The 18,029-nt window shown below is 26.4% G+C and overlaps 1 protein-coding gene across 11 annotated transcripts in view; it reads right to left on the bottom strand.

The window, feature by feature from the left end:
- LOC100214532 (shaker-related potassium channel tsha2) overlaps nt 1-18,029 on the bottom strand; it is a 54,333-nt gene that overhangs the window by 16,356 nt on the left and 19,948 nt on the right. For 4 of the 11 annotated variants that reach the window (XM_065799536.1, XM_065799528.1, XM_065799534.1 and 1 more), the window contains one exon: nt 5,344-6,527. In XM_065799536.1, coding sequence (XP_065655608.1) covers nt 5,344-6,471 — 1,128 coding nt within the window. In that variant the 5' untranslated portion in view covers nt 6,472-6,527. Of the gene's footprint in view, nt 1-5,343; nt 6,528-7,403; nt 7,661-8,996; nt 9,112-13,352; nt 13,472-14,940; nt 15,104-15,329; nt 15,629-15,744; nt 16,178-17,353; nt 17,497-18,029 lie in introns of those variants that run through there. The other 7 variants (XM_065799530.1, XM_065799537.1, XM_065799533.1 and 4 more) reach the window with 7 other exon arrangements.

Consider the following 18,029-nt stretch of genomic DNA (forward strand, 5'->3'; position numbering starts at 1 on the left):
ATATATATATATATATATATATATATATATATATATATATATATATATTATATATATATATATATATATCTTTTAAACTTTATTTAAACGCGTTGAAGGTCTTTTAAACGTTTCATGCTTTCAATAGAGTTCTAATAATTTTTATATTAGTTGTCTATAAAAGTTTTCAGCTAAAATTGTTATTGAACCAATGTATGTAGAAAAAAAAAACAATAAAAAAACGATTAGTTGCTTTTTTACTGGAGGTTTGCTTTAGAAAAACAAGTAATCATTTGATACTCGCTGGAAAATCGGCAAGCAAATTGCTAGCTATAATCGTAACGATAAAGACAGCTATTTGGCCGCGAGGATCGTTAGCTTTTTTAAGTTAGCGAAAAGTTATCGATATTTGTAAAGATAAAGACAATAATTTGGCTACGAGGACAGCTAGCTTAATAAGCTAAAGACCCACTGGGTATTGTAGCTAGCGTCATATCGTAATAAAATTGCTGACTAAAAAAATTTGATATGTAGCTATCAACCAGCTATAGATTTGCAGATATTTTGTAGTTAACTACAAAGCTACGATATGTAGCTAGCGACAAATTGCTACAAAATTGCAAAGTTTAAAGTTATCCTCATAATTATAATCGACTCAACACTAAAAATCGAATTTTTAAAGATGTTAATGACATTACGAAAAAATAAAACAAGAAAAAAACAATTGCTTGAAAATTGCAATAAAGCTAGCTAGTCGCTAGCTCATTTCCTACCGGGTAATTATTTCTTGATTTATTATCACGAAAACTATTATTATTTGAGGAGAAAATTAAATTTTTCCAGTCGTTAAATTCCTTTTCTAAGCTCCTGTACCTGACTAATTTGGTCATCTTTATTGTAATTTTTTCAACCATTAACATTTTACTTTTTTCTCTTTACAGAAAGATAAATTAAAATAAGTTGTATAACCTAAAATATTTTATTTGCAGTTTTCCAGAAAAAAATGTGATGTTATCCAGAAAAAAAAGTGATGCTATCCAGAAAAAAAGGGGATAGAACTTTGAATTATAAATCCAAAACAAAATCAAAAAGTGCTTATTGATAAATTTTTAAAGTTACCATATGCAGTGTCAGATATTAAAAATAAGTTTGCCCTAGTTACCATCGATAGCACTGATGATTGGGGTAAATTGGAATTTTGGTTTGGAAACAAATGTACTTATACTTTCAGCTGGTGAGAACAACTTAATTTATTCGTTATTCTATTTTTTGTTTTTGCCGATACGCTATAGAATTTTCAAATGTTCTGGTTTTAGATGCAATCAGGAGTCAGCATAGTTTTAGATGCAGTCAGGAGTCAGCATGATAATGCAAAAAATAATCAACTTTGTCGTTTTATAGAAGATAGATTAACGTGTTAAAAAAAAGGTAGTTGCAATAAAAATTTGTTCAAAATTTGAAATTCAAAATTCAAAATTTGAAGTGGTCAATTGAATCTTGCCAAATTCAAATTTTTTCAAAGAATTATCAATATTACTTGAAATTGTTGTTCAAGCAGCTGTAATTAACTTTTGCAATGTTTTATTTGAATGGTTTATATATGACGAAAGTGTTTAAAAAATAAATAAAATATGATGTGAGTCGCCGTCTTGCCCTTCGGTTTTCAACAGATCTATTACCATTTTCTCATTTTAATAATGAGGGATTTAAAAAGTTTTTTGAAAACAAAGATTAGAATAAAACTTCCCACACTTCTTCAAGTCAAGTTTCTGTACCTAATATTGCAAAGGCGATCTGTATCAGAAAATTTAAAAGATATTGATGCGGCAACAGTTATATTTGACAGTTGGACTGAGAAGTACAAAAAAAAATAGTTATAAGGGGCTAAAGTGTTCCATTCATTATAATAACTAGGATAGACAAATGTTTTCTCTTGCGTGATTGCCTTTAGAAAGTCATATAGATGAAAATTGTCATAGTTTTATCAAAGTCATTGCTCAAGAACTTTTTCAAAGGCATTGCAGAGATATGAGGTTACATATTGTTCACAATGGTGCAAATATGATGAAAACTTTTTGTGACATTCTTGAACTTTAAGTTATCTTTACTTTTAGAGGAATCTTATCGTGACGCAAATATGAAATTGTACAACAATCTTCGAATTTTTGCTGATGTGAAAGATTTTGACGATTTATAACAGTAGTTTCCAATTCAAATTTATGATGATTCAAACATGGTTAAAGAAAATTTTTTGATGGCGCATTTAAAGAGAAATTTGAGGATAACTTAATGAAAAAACAGCATAAGAGCCTAAAAAAGCATCTACGCACAAGATGGAAGAGTGCACTCTTTATGATAGAATCAATAAACCAGTTATTAGATCCTATAGAAATTTTACTTAAAAAATGTATCAGGGTAGACCTTTGTTTAAATAATAATGAACAAGCCTTGATTTCTGAATTAGTTAAATTTTTAAAGTCAATTGAATTGTTAACCCTTGTGGTCAGTGCTGACAACTCTTGTTTGATTTTGCAATTAGTTACACACAAAATACTAAAACTTCTTGCTATAAATCCTTATGATTTTGATAAAATTAAAAAAAAATAAAGAAATGTAGCTCTAAAAAAATTGACCAAAGACTAAAGTTATTAACTTCTACAAAAATGTATTGTTTTTTTAGATCCAGCCACAAAAATTTTATGTTCAAGAGATGAAATAAAAGAATGTTTGTTGGAAAATGCTTTAAACATAAAGTTACTCCAATTGGATTCAATTTAAGGTATTTTATGTCTAAACAATTATTTGTCAAGACAATGGTAAAGTTAATAAATTAAATCATTGCAATAAAAAAAAAAAAACAATGAAGGAAGTCTTTGCTTTAGTATCTAAAAATTGCTTGAAACTTATAACAGTTACTTAAATTATTGACAATTTTAGCTATTAACTATGTAGTATATTATTAAGCATTACTAGCTAACTCATTATTTACATTAGTTTTATATATCTGATTGTAATGTGTCAGAATTAGGCAACGATAAAGATTTAAAATCAGGTTTAAGTGCTTGGCAACTACTTCTTCATGAGATGAAAAAAAGTCTTCCTCCAGAAAAAAAATTCTCAAGTCGAATCAGAAATAGAGCAATTTATTACCCATAGACCTACGATAAATAAAAAACAGGATTTCTGACAGATTTGTGTTTTTAAATATTTTCTTTTTTTGGCTATTGGCGACTATTTATACTTTTTATATATATATTTTTTATACTATATATTCTTTATTACCTATATGTAGTTTTAAATATTAAATCTTCTTTTTGGACTAATTGTACTTTTAATCAAATAATTTAAATCTTCTTTTTGAAAGCTCTTTGAAAAGATTAGGTCGGTATTTTGCCATCCATATCTTCTTTGAGCTCCTGTCTGTTTATTATTTATAATTTGTAGTTAGGGTAGATGAGGGTAATATGAGCACCATCGTAATATGAGCATACTTAAAGATTTCTTAGATGTAAGCAGCGAAACTAAAGTTTCTTTGAATTTTTTGAATCGACTTAATGTGATGATAACAGGAATCAGTACAATTAGCGTAAATTCATATGCAGTAATTAACGGCTATCATCTAATTAAAACGCTATTAAATATTTTGTTTTGTTACAACAATATCATCACGCATGAATAAATTTGTGGCGCGAAATTATGGTGCCAATATAAAAAAAATAATTTTTTTATAAAGAAAAACATTTTAGCTAAATTTTAATATTTTAACATTACTAAACATTTTTCTGTAGTTTAAAACTCAAAAAATTTGATTTTATATTGTTTATAGGTTTGAGTAAATAAAATTAAAAAAATAACGAACTAATTTTTTTATTGTTATTATATGCGGAAAACTTAGTATTATTGTTTCAACAAAAAGTGGCTTAAAAATTGATCTTTTAATAAGAAGATTTGTTATTAACGAATCATTATATTCTAAAAATTAGTTCTAATTGTCAGGTTGGTATTTTTTTACTTAGTTAATGTTACTTTTTTGAGCTATTTTAAAGTGCTCATATTACCATGTGGTCTGGGTAATATGAGCACTTTTGCTACTTTTTAAATTCCTCTGTGTTTTTAAAAAAGTTTCGGGTGCACAAATATCTAAGTGGACCATGAGTAAGGATTCCTAAATTGTTTATTTGTAAAAATTTTGGATCCAGCATAACTATTTTTGAAAATATAATAATTTTCGCTTTAGGTGCTCATATTACCCTAATCTAAACTATGTTTTATTTTTTATGAATAGGAATTTTTGTTTATATAAACAGCAAAAAAATTAAAAAATTAAAATTAAAAAAAAAAAAGAAAAATACGAAATAGAACAAGAAACATAGCTTGGTTCAACCCACCATATTGCAAAAATGTTTCCACTAACATAGGAAAAGTGTTTTTAAATTAGTGGATAAACAGTTCCGACCCTCAAGTAAATCGCATAAACTTTTTAACCGAAATACAATTAAAGTTAGCTATGGCTGCAAAAAAATATGGAAAGAGTTATAAAAGGCCACATTAGTTATGTGTTACGCAAAAAAGATTTCTAAACGGAAAAATAACAGAAAATTATAAGAATCAACATGGTATGTAAATGTGTTGTTTGTTTTAAAAATGTACCTGAAAAATATTATATTTATTTAACAGAGGTAAATGAAAAAAACGTTTTGCCAATCCTTTAAAAATAAAAAGTATTCAAGGACATCCAGCTGACAAAATACATATAGGAATTAAAAGATAAAAAAATGATAATTTTAAATTAAATCGGTTTATTCTTAAAACAGCACCTGCGTATTGTATTATTTCCAAAAATTGTATTTTATGTCTGTAAAAAAAAAAAAATTTGTACATGCCAATCGATAATGTTTATTAAATAAAAAATTAGAACCAATTTCTAAATGTGTACACAAAAATTTTCTTAAAAAAACAGTAAAAATAAGCAAATAAAGTAATACAAATTTCCCATTAAAAATATATTTCTAAAATATTGTATTATAAAGATATTAAAAAAACAGAAATAAACAATTCTGAAGAATTTATAGTAGTGTCAACATATTCTTCAATTGTATGATATATTACTGTATTTAAGACATTGACTTCTTGTAATTTAATTTTTAAATTACAAGAAGTCGTGTTAAAATTAATATATGTTAATTTGAACATTCATTTCTAATGATTCTTTATTAATGGAACAATGCGTTAAAAATTTGATAAATGATTTTTTACTAATTTATATATACTATACTAATTTATACATATTTGTATATGCTTAAAAATTAAGTAAAAATTAAGTAAAAATTAAGTAAAATTAAGTAAAAGTTGCAAAGAACTAACCTTAAAAGTATAACCAAGTATTTTCAACCCTTTACTGTAGCGTGATAACTTGAAAATCCTGAAAACACGTATAAGACGTAACACTCGAAGAATTGAAAGACTTGCTACGTTAGCATTAGCGTTACGTAAAGAAACTGTAATATAAAATGGTAATATTGCAATAATATCAATAATATTTAATGGCTGACGTAAAAATAAAAATTTTCTAGGTGAAGATATGAGTCTTAACAAATACTCAGTTGAAAACCATGCAATGCAAGCACATTCAATTGCAAAAAATGCAGCTTCGTACTCGTCTTTTGTTTCAAAACTGGAAATAGAACTGTTTCCTGTTAAAGGGTCATTTGTATAAACTGGTTTCTTAAAATCAGGTAAAGTTTCAATACAAAACATTACAATTGATAGAACAATAACAGACATAGAAAACAAAGAAATTAAACGGGCACCTAAAGAGGTATCTGGTGCTTCAAATAGTTCCCAAATATATTTTAAATATGAGTTTGTTGGGTATAAAGTATTTTCTGAATGGTTTAAGACATTTGGTAAGTGAGCTTCGCTTTCAGCTTCAAAACCAAAAAATCGAAGCTCCGCAGCAAAAATTCTGTCGTCTAAATTGGGGGGTTTGACTAGCACTCCTGTTTGACAATAAGTTAAAATAGCACCAAATGCTTTTCTATTTCTATCAAAAAAGTATTCACCGTTTAAACTATCAAAAAAAAGTTCTCTTTGAGGTAATGCAAGTAATGTTTCTGGATATTTTGCTAATGTACTTTCAAAAGTTTCATATTTTTTTCCTGCTATATTTACACAAACGCGGCGTCTATCAATCTGACAATCCGTAATAATAGGATCTATTTTTGGAGAATCAGATGGTGACATTTTGTTAAGTCCATTCCGCAGTATACAGCAACAGTTTAGATATTTCGACTTCCGTAATAATGGAATGCAACAGTTTTTTAAATTCGATTCACGTGTTTCAAGATTTTGAGTAAGATTTTTTGTTGAACAATTTATATTTTTATGATCTGGTTCTTTTAAAAGTCTGTTTAATCGAGTACTCGTTAAAAGCGGTATTGATGAACTCTCGTTATTTTGGTTACTGCTCACGCATGCATCGACTGTAATCATACCGAATTCAACTATTATACAAACTTCTTTTGTTCTTTTATCCTTCGTTAAGTTTTCTGAAAAAAACAACAACAGCTTTTTAATTAAAATCCTTCCATTAACATTTTATAAAATAGCTGTTTCCATGAAGTGACAAAAAAGAAAAACTATGCTGAGATTTTTTCTCCTTATAATGTTTGTAAACTATTTTATAGTTGACTATGTAACTTTAACAATACGAATATTAATCGGCTTTCTAAAGTTGAACAAAATGCCACTGTTAAACTCTTTTTTTTTTTGTTATTAAAACAAAGCAATACTAATAAATAAACTTCTTTTCAGCTAACATTTTTCTGCGTAATCCGCAGATATATTTATATAAATGTTTCATACTTGAATTTGATAATGTGATTTTAATCAGAGCTTAAAAAAATTTTTTTTTTGTATAAATATAAAGAAAAACATAACATAAAACAGTCTACATTATAATTTGAATATTTTTTGTCGAACAAAAAACATTCAAATTACAATGTAGACTGTACTACTGTGGATAATAATGAACTGTAAACCATAATCTACTATGCAGAACAAACCACTTTGCAGTATAAACAACTGTGTCCAATAAACTGTCATACAAAATGTCTTTAGGCTTGTCATTTTCAGATAAACTTCTATTTAATACTTTATTCTGCAAAATGCGTCATTATAAAAGTTCAATTTACTTAATGGTTTAGTCAACCTAGTATTTTGTTCTATCAAACAAACTATTCTAAAGTATTTTTTACTATTATTATTTTTTTTTTTTGCAATTTATTTTATATTTATGTTGCTAATTTATTTAGTGTTCTACTATAAAAAATGACAATATTGTTTAAGAATAAAAAAAGTCTGGAAGATTACTAGAGATTATGAATTTATATTATGTTGCAGAAGAACACATTTATACTACTTACATTTAATTTGCTGTTGTTTCGTATGTTCAGAAGAAACGCCGCTTGATGTTTAAATATTAACGCGATTTTTATGCATTTTTCAGATTGAGAGTCTTAGTTTGTTAGATAATCTATATAACACTTCAGTGCTTAAAATTGGCCCTTGTAAACTGATTAAAAATTGTTTTATCATAACAATCACAGAAAAGTGGATTTTTCACTAATGCACATTGATCTTTTTGTATTTATGACCATGTCGTAAATACAAAAACCGATTTATTGATCTTAAAATTATTCTTTTGAATATTGTTATCTGAAAGCTAAACGTTACTATATAGAATATATAATAATATATTTACACGAATATGAAAATAATAAAAACTTATTTTATAAAATTTTTTTTCCTAAAATTAACAGTTTACCGACAATAATCTTTTATTATTTTTTTTTTTTTTCAAACAAAACCACATTACCTAAGCACATTTTTGCCGAGGTTTGCCCAGCTAGATACATTTTGCATTTGAACGAAAGATAGTAACTTCAGAAAAAGGTTAGCCTGCTTTAATTTGAATTTGAAATCATTTTAAACCTAATTAATTAAAATGGCTCTCAACTTCACTTTGCTAACGTTCGGAATTTAATTTTTTTTTTTTTTGTTAATATTAAAGCATGAACAAGAAGCGGTGTAAAATAAGGGGAAAAGGTTTCAAGAATAAAACGAAACCGAAAAATTATGAAGAACAAATACATTTTTCTAATATTTAGTTAAATATTAAGTATTATTCTAAACTAAGTTATATACTTTTAACTGATTAACAAAAGTATATAAAATATAAAATTACTATTATAATATAAGCTTATTAAAGAACTCTAAAAAAAATGAAACTTTAGGAGCTACCCCCCGAAGGGTTATTTCATACTTTACTTTTAAAATCTCAATATATAAGGAAAACAAAAGGATGCTCGGTTTTTAATATCCGATAAAATTTAAAAAAAGCAGCATTTTTTTTCTGTAACGTTGTACAAATACATTTATTTTCTACTTACCCAGTTGATTGATTTTAAAAAATGTTTGAACTGATTAGTAAAATTTAAAAACAAGAATCCTAAGACATAGCTGTTTCCGCTTCAACAAAATCATTAATAGATTCACTTTATAAGAACGATCTTTGAATAATCAATTTTTAAGAGTACAATTTTATTAAATTTTTTGTATAACTATATTATATGTATTTTTTATTAAATTTTCCAAGCTGTTATTTACACGACGGCAAACTAAAGTTGGATGCCATTTTTTGACCACGTTTTTATGTATACGAAATCGAGTCTGGTACTAAAACGATATATAAGAAGCAATTCCGTCATCAGCCATTATTTGAAAAAAATAATGGCTGATGTGTTAATAACAAGTTGCAACGTACATTAGCATTGTAAAAATGATAACTAACTACAATTGAAAATAGTAAAGTATTGCAAATAAAACAGTATTTGTTACGTACATTATTAACAGTATTGCAAATAAAACAGTATTTATTACGTACGTATAAATACATTAAATTTACGTTACAACAGCCTACAGTATACATATAAATACAATTACTTACATATACATACCTATAAAGTACATTGCAAATAGTACAGTATTATTAGTTCAAAAGTTTTAACTTAAAGTAATAATTTTTTCTTTTTAGTAATAATGATATAAATGATTTGTATTCCTAATTGTAATCGACTATTACTACTTTCATTATAATAGTGAAATATAATAACGACAATAATTGTCGTTATATTTGAACAATATTGGCTCCTAGCAACAACTAAAATAATATAAGCCATTGCGCCGTTTTTATTTAACCTAAAAAGTCTTTTGTTATTTTGCTTGTTGTATAACCATCATTATCATCACGATTATGATTTTCAACGCAATACTTCAATTTTATTATAATAATTATTATTGCCATAACTTCCGTTGGGTACCTTCCATAGGGTATCTTCCGTAGGGTAATATTTTTTTATTTTCTCATGAAACCATTTCTATACCCTGAATAGTTGTAAGAAAAATTTGATGAAATATTTTGATAACAAAAAAGCATTAAATGTTTTAATATTTGATAGGCCCAAAGAAAAAATAATTAAAAATCATTCAACCAAGAACAGCTAATAATCTGAGCTACTTTTGTAAATGCTGGCTACTTTTATTAAAAAGTAGAAAGTAGCCAGCAAGATATAGATAACTCTGATATATCTTGCTGAGTGAGGCAATTGGGTTGGCAGCTCTAACTTTGATAAAATATTGGCATGCAATTAGTGTCTAAAGAAACGTATAATCTGCAAAGACTAATTATATAACACATAATTGATGTTAAAATTTTTTTTTAATGAAACAAACCAAACAAATTTCACCATTTTTGTGCTATAGGAGGTGGAGGCATTTTATGCGGGATTATGTACGCCTCTTTCAATTGTGGATACCTATCTCTAAGCTTATCTAAAATCCAAAATCAGTTAGAGCTGGTAATATTGATGTTATTTGCAATTAGTTTTTTAAAAACTATGTTTAAAAAGTGAACATTGTAATCATAATAAAAAATAAGTCTGTTGAATAGTGTCATTATAAAGTTTATCTGAGATAAATAATTGTTTATTAGGTTTTATATGATGCAAAATATAATAACTAATACATGTTTTGTATTCACAATGCAGAAGTTAGAATTAATAAGAGGTTGTGAGCAATGCTATCACTCTAAAAGTGTTTTCTTTGTTATAACTGCTTTTTTTGTGGAGGTTCCGCTGTACCAAAATACTTGTTCTTTTGTCTGAAGTGCAATTTTCATACATTCTAGTTTTTTTATTGCATATTCATATGGTGTTTCAACTATTTGTTATTGGAATGTAAGATGGATGAAATAGTCAACACTTAAGTTTAGCCAAAGTCACGTCATGAAACCTTTTACCAACTTTGAAAATAGTTAAATGTTCTTCCGCGGTGCTCTGTGATAAGACCGTAAGGACTTCTGGGAGCACCTTATTGACTAAAATAAAAAAAAATAAGCAAAAAAACCCCAGCGTTTTAGATGTGTTATTTGGAAGTGGCGATGTCCATTTCATTGACATTACAAACCTTAAAAAGTTATGGCTTTCTTCAACAGTTGCCACAAATTCAAAACCATTTTAACACTGACTTTATAAAAGTCCTGTGCTCTCGCTGCAATAATTATGCTCTGGCATTCTTACAGGCAAGTTTGGGAGCAGAGCCAAAAATCCTCGAAACCAATTAGCACCAGCTTATTATTTTTTTGAATATAAACCTAATATGGAGATTGCTAAACGTTATATGCAGATCATTAAGTTTAGAAAACTAGTAGGCAACTCCACGCAAAATTTCAGTTATTTAACCAAAATGTATTGCATCTATATATTTGATAAAAGCAAGCAGCTCATTTTTCATTCAATTAGAAAACACACATTTTTCTGATCCAAGTGACTTCAACGAAGCTTATACAGGATTCAAATTATATTTGCACCTTCTTTAAAAAGTACGCCGTGGTATATTGAACTGATTGCATGCTTTTTTAACCCCATTTCTTTTCTTCTTACAGCCTTAATAGCTGCTTACATAGAACATTTACTCCAATGCTTTCTGTTTTTCCGACATGTTTCCCAGTGAATTTAAGTTTTTTTTATCAAAACAAGATGTATTGATAAAAAAAGTTTTAAATTCACTCAAATCTAATAAAACCTTAATCAAAAGGTTTTAGGATTTAATATAATTTTGTAATATATAGTACAATGCTCATAGAGGTTTTTTATGGAATAAAATGAATAAAATTTAAAAAAATGTTATGTAAATTTATTCTAAATGAACAATAAGAACAGCAAAAAAAAGTCTCAATAAATTAGGGACAACGACACCGGGGAGGAGGGGGCTGGGGCCCTAATTTATTCTGTCAATTTTTTTTCTATAGGACCTTTTTTTATTTTTTGAAAATTTAAGATATAGAGGACTTTTTATAGAAATTGACAATTGCGCCCCTCCACTTCAAAACCCGTGTCGTCGGCCATGTAAATACTTTGCATAAAAATAACAAAAAAAAATTACTTAACAATAATATTGTTGGGATTTGGTGATATGACTAAGTTTGTGTTCTTCTTGCCCCAATCATGTAACTATTTGTTCTTATAAACTACGATTGTAAATCATTTTCTTATTGAAAAATACATACACTAATTTTTATTGTTAATATGGCTTCTCAATACTTTGCTGAAATATTTTGCTGTAAAATCTTTTTAACACGTTTCAACCAGTTTAAAGCGTGTTATTACTTTTTAGTGCAAAATATAAATTGTTAGTCTCTTATAAATCTTTTGGACGGGGAAGGGGAATTTTCGTGGAAAAACCATGGGTGAAATTATACAAACAATTATAATAACGAAATTAGTTTATTTGGGTATTTAAAAAATTACATCTACCTTCAGAAAGTCGAACTATTGGCGAGCCATTAATTTTTTAAAAGCATACCCAGCGGGCAAGCGTTGCCCGGACAACGTCCACGGCGCATGTCCACTGGGTAATAATCAAAAGCATTTAAAACTTTGTAGGAATTACATGAGTAAGTTAGAAAATGGGCATGTATTGAATAGATTGATTTAACCTAATCACCTAATCACCAGACTTCTCTTCTAAAAAAGTATTTATGGGATCAACTAAAACGAAATATAAAAATGTTAATGTCTGGTAACGGTGCAAATGAAATGTGGAAAAAACTTATTAGTAAATGGCATAAAATTGACTTTAACAAATTGAAAAAGTTGTTATTCAGAATGCCAAGAGTATGTAAAATGGTTATTGCCGCTAAGAATGGTTACATAGATGAGATTAAATTACAAATTAACTATTAATAAAGATGGAAACAACTAATATTGAACTAAATATTGAACTGAGTCTAGAGTTCCTCAATTTTTTCCTTTGCTCTATTTATGCACACCTTAACACTTCGCTCAGATTTAAAAAAAACTTTTTTCTATTTTTATTGGACAAATACTCTTAAATAAAAAGTTGCATTTGATTGACACGTATTAAACCAGGTAATTCATTTAGCCCACTGTGTGAGGTATTTATTCTAAAGACGTATCTTTATAGAACGTTTTCTAAATTATTTGAATTCAATTGTTTTCGAATTCAAAAATTTTTGAATTCAAACTTTTCTTTAATGTAGGTGTTGGTCTAACCCATTTGAATGCTAATTTTATTAATGATCTTTTATTTGTTTTTACGTCATTTAACGTATTTTTTTTAATGTCATTTAGGTTTATTTATGAATTTTTTTTTTTGAGAAATTAATTTTTGTTTGCATCGTATGATCTATATGAGCAATATTTGTGTCTGAAGCAAAATATTGAAAAAAACATTTTAGTTAAGATTTATCAAGCTATGATATAAAATTAATTTACTAAGGTTTACAATTTATAAAATTTATATATATATATATATATATATATATATATATATATATGTATATATGTATTTGCTATAAAAATAATTTACAGTTTATAAAACTAAAAGGGTTTATAAAAAGATAGGAACACGAAAAAGTTATTAATAACTATTAGAGGCTTCCATGAATATAGATAATCTGTAAAAAAAAACAAAGCTGTAAGTAAATTTTAAAGTATATAAATAATGAAGATATATTTCTTGATAATGACTTAAAGTATTTAGACATAAACGTTTTGATATCCATTTAAATGGATGAAAAAACTTTTATCAGAGTTTAGAATATAAAGCTATTTTGAATGCAATTTTTTGATTGAGCAATTTATTTCTTTTATATCAGCTAATATAGCTTCAATATCTTTATTGTACAACTTTTTACTTGTTAACATTTTCAACGTAAATGATTGATTGTTAAATCTTTTATTAATTTCATTTACTTAAGCTTTAAATAAACAGAAACCGGAACTAACACTTACGGAAAAATTAAAGTAATCGAATCCACATCCTTAACTACTTATATAAACCAGTTCGTCTGAATTTTAAAACCAACAAGATTTTGTGTCGTTGTCAAGTCAATGAGATATAATATTTTGCAATAGTGAATAAAAATGAGCAATTGCTTTTACTCAGTAATTGGTCAGCTTTACTTGAATAAAAACTTATTATTTTTATTCATATACAGCTGTGCAATTACTGAGTAAATTGCTTAAATTTACGTGAATAAAAATTTGAGCAAAACTGCTAGTTTTGCTTAAAGTTTTTCATCACTCAAAGTTTTTCATCACTTAAAGCTGACTAATTGTTGAGTAAAAGCAATGGCTCATTTTTATTCACCCGGCCTAATAATCTTTATAATCTCTGATAATTAATCATAACATAATGAATAAATATAATCCTATTGGATTGACTCATGTATGCGTTTATATATATATATATATATATATATATATATATATATATATATATATATATATATATATATATATATATATATATATATATATATATATATATATATATATATATACGGGTCCCCGCAGGATTTTTTGATGTTTCAGATACGGCACTTTCACGCATTATGCAAATTCCAAACTTAAGTATGTTCATGCTTATGCCAAATGGATGCTTTGCTAAAAATCGCGATGATTTGGGCCTGGAAACAAAAACAACCTAAAATATTTGACCACCATACTTGCCTCAACGTGAGGATTCTGAAAGAGTAAAATTTTTAACTTTACTATCATATAGTATCAAAAGTGTCCTCATGTTTGGGCAGATGAGTCAAACGTTTTGGGATATTTTTGTTCCCAGGCCTCCATCATCAAGGTTTTTAGCGAAGCATCCTCATTTGGCATATGCATGAACGTACTTTAGTTTGGAATTTGCACAACGCGTGAAAGTGTTGTATATGAAGTATCACAAAATCCTGCAGGGCACCCATGTATATATATATATAAATATTGATGTACATATATATATATATATATATATATATATATATATATATATATATATATATATATATATATATATATATATATATATATATATATATATATATATATATATATATATATATATATATATATAAAATAATAATAGTAAAAAAAACAACACAATATATAGTAATGATGGTAATAACGGTTTTTTATCGTTCTTAAGTCAAGCTTTAATATTTGCAATAACTTTTATAATCTGCCATTTATAATCATTATATAATTAACTAGTATAATACCATTATATTAATTTATTAGAAATAAATTTAATTATAAATGAAAAATAGTAATAGGAAAAGCAATACTCGGAGTTTATTATGGTGTATAAGACTATATTGGGAAAGAGCAGAAACAATGACAATATAAAATAATGACAATATAAAATAATGACATAAAGTAATGACGGTAATAAAGGTATTTTTTCGTTTTTAAATAGTACATAGTTACATAGTTTTATAATTAATTTATATTTATACAAACTATTTGTGTATATATATATAAATATAAAAATATGTGCGAACATAAACATCCATTTATAAATTAAAAAAAAATTAAATATAAACAATACCCGCAGTTTATCATGGAGCACAAGAGTGTATTGACAAGGAGCAGGAGTAATGACAGTATTAAAGAAAAATAAAGGTGGCTTTTACGTTTTATATGACAAAATTTATAGAAGTACAAAAGAAAAAGCTCCACAAATATGTTCATTAATAAAATATAATAAATAACTAATGCACACAAATACGAAATACATCAAATGAAAAAATCTAAAACGTTTATTAGGAAATCTATATAAACGATATGTTATGGAAAAATTGGAGTTGAGTATACTTAAAATAACGATTATTTAATAAAATAATATAATAAAATGAACAAATTTAAAAGACCACCCGTTTATAAAGATAGTTAAAAAAGACTCCCTTTATATAAATAAATGAAAACAAAATCTATTACCTTGCTTTTTAAATAACTCTTTGTCTCATCTTCATCAAACTGTAAAGTTTTAACTCTTTTTTTTAAATATAATCAATATGAAGAAAAAAAAACAGTAACTTTATATTAAATTTTGTTACACTATCATGCAGTTTTCAACAACGATGACTTTAATTATTATGGCTTAAGTTACTCATTAAGCTTGTTACAATTCTTATTTTCTTGCTAATACTACTACTAAAACTTCATTGATGAAGTTGAACTCATCGTATCCATATATTAAGTTGCTATTGCATATTTTATATCGAATATTTCAGGTTCTAAAATATTTAAACAAGAATAACGGTTGACTAAATTTGATTGAAAAGAATAAAGTGACACAATTAAGTGCTTTAAATAAACTGTAAACAAACAAAAACAGACTTAAAAGATTTACCACGAACAAACATTAACCTGCAGCACACATCATTCTGCAGAATACATCAATCTGCAGAAGTATCCTCAAACACACTTCAGATTTTATTTATATATTAGGAAGCACTTTGAATAACCGGTGGTTTCTTCGCCGGGGAGGTTACAGCAAAAATTTTCTAACATGTTTTTAAAAACATCAATAATAAAAACTTTTGACTGCAGTCAATTGTTAATAATAAAAGTTTATTTTTATGTAGTTTTTTTATATTGTTTTAGTTATGTGATATGTAAAGTGTTGTTTTATGTTGACTATTTTGCAAACATTTTACATGTTTTTTTTATCTGTAAATCTTTTGAAAGTGAAACAGCTATAATCAAAATGTTCAATTAAGCTAATATTTAGTAAAACTTAAACATTTTGCATTTTCACATCTCAGAGATTTTGAGAAATAAAATGAAACTCAAATATGTATCATAAATAGTGTCAATTTTTAGAAAACAGCTAAACAAATAAATTATATATACAACTGCAACGTTATGCCTTTTAAAGTTTACAATCAAAATACACAATAGCACTGTATCCTCGGTTTAAAACAATGAGCTCTGGTGAATAAATAAACATTTTTTAACAAAAAGTAAAAAAGTATTAGTTCAATTAAAGCTCACATGAAATTTTTTATTTTTTATTTGAATCATCGAGAATAATTAGTCTTTATCATGATTTCTTTGTTGCTAGAATTTTATAACTAAGTTGAAAATACTTAAATCTATTTAAAAACTTTTATTTGTAATAAGAAAAGACGTGGCGAGGTGCAGAACGTTTTAAAGATCCTGAGTTATTGCAAAACTATCAGTCACGAAGAAATAATAATTATCAATGTGTTATATTATAATAATTGATTGCTTGCATAACTTTATAGTTGAAAAACTTTTCAATAAAAGTTAAAATGTAAAGCTAATAAATTTGTCACGTGATCACATTGACCGGAGGAAAATGATCACATTGACCGGAGGAAAATGTTTTATTATGCGTTTTCTGTCTCCAATTTTATAAAATTCTTAAAACTACCAACCAGTCTAAAGTAACTTTCTCTATAACTAAAGTAACACACAAAAAAGTTGCTTTGCAAAAAATATTCCTTAAAAGATTTTACACAAGAAACATCATCCATTAACCGAAACCGAGGTATTTTTTTTAAGCGCAAAAAATAACTTATGCGTCTTAAATTACGTTAACAGCAATTAAAAAAAAAAACCAATCGGTGTTCAAAGATACAAGATACAAATACCATTTCGCCTCTATCAATTTTTAATTTTGTTGAGTTGTTATAAGAGTTGTTATATGAAGTATATCTTGTCCCACTTTTTGTCCCGTTTTTCCCATTCGACTTTTTGTCCCGTTTTTCCCATTCGACTTTTTGTCCCGTTTTTCCCATTCGACTTTTTGTCCCGTTTTTCTCTATTACAAGTTTAGCAAGTCATAAGTAAAATGACGAATAATAAATAAAAAACAGTTAAAAAATATAGTAATGAATTTCCAAAAAGGTAAAAGTTTAAATTGTTAAGGCATTGAAAATGTCAAAATTTAATAACTTGCATTCGTTATGACTAAATAGAGATAAACATTTTACAATTTTTACTTGTATTTTTTGGATGTTGTTGTTTGGCGATAAAAGCTGTTTTTACAAAAATCCACAAATGTACTTCTATGGTGTCACAAAAACCACAATGTATTCTTTCCTTTTTACAAGATCCACCAACTAAGTCTAGTTTTTTTTTTAATCCTTATCAAATTTTTTTATTGTTTACTTTACAAACATTTTTACCGTGATAATGTAAACATTTTTATCGAGGAAAAAAAAAAGATATGATTTAAAGAAAAATAAAGGAAAAAAAAAAAGATAAATGAAATAAAACTAAAATAAATTACTCTATTTGTAAGTTGAAATTTAACTATAAAAGTAACAGGTTAGGTTTTATAAATATTTGCCGGCTGAAACGAGAATTATAAATACCATTTTGCGAGAGTGTTTTTATTTATATTAAACGTCAATAAATTGAATTTTTAGAATTTAAATAATTGTTGGTATCTGTTTCAAACAATATTTATGATTTGGGAAAATATTTGAAATTGATGGTTGATAATCAAACATGTTTTTATAGTTTTATATTTCGTATCTTTTTCATAAGTTTTATTTTAGTAAAAAAATTCGTCTCTTTAAGGCTCCAGGAAGAGATCACTAGAGTCAATTTGCTCATTTGGAAAAAAAAAAAAAAAGTTTTCAAGAGGCTTCTTGTTAAATTTGC

This window comes from Hydra vulgaris, chromosome 06 (genome assembly GCF_038396675.1).
Source record: "Hydra vulgaris chromosome 06, alternate assembly HydraT2T_AEP".
Taxonomy (NCBI): domain Eukaryota; kingdom Metazoa; phylum Cnidaria; class Hydrozoa; order Anthoathecata; family Hydridae; genus Hydra; species Hydra vulgaris.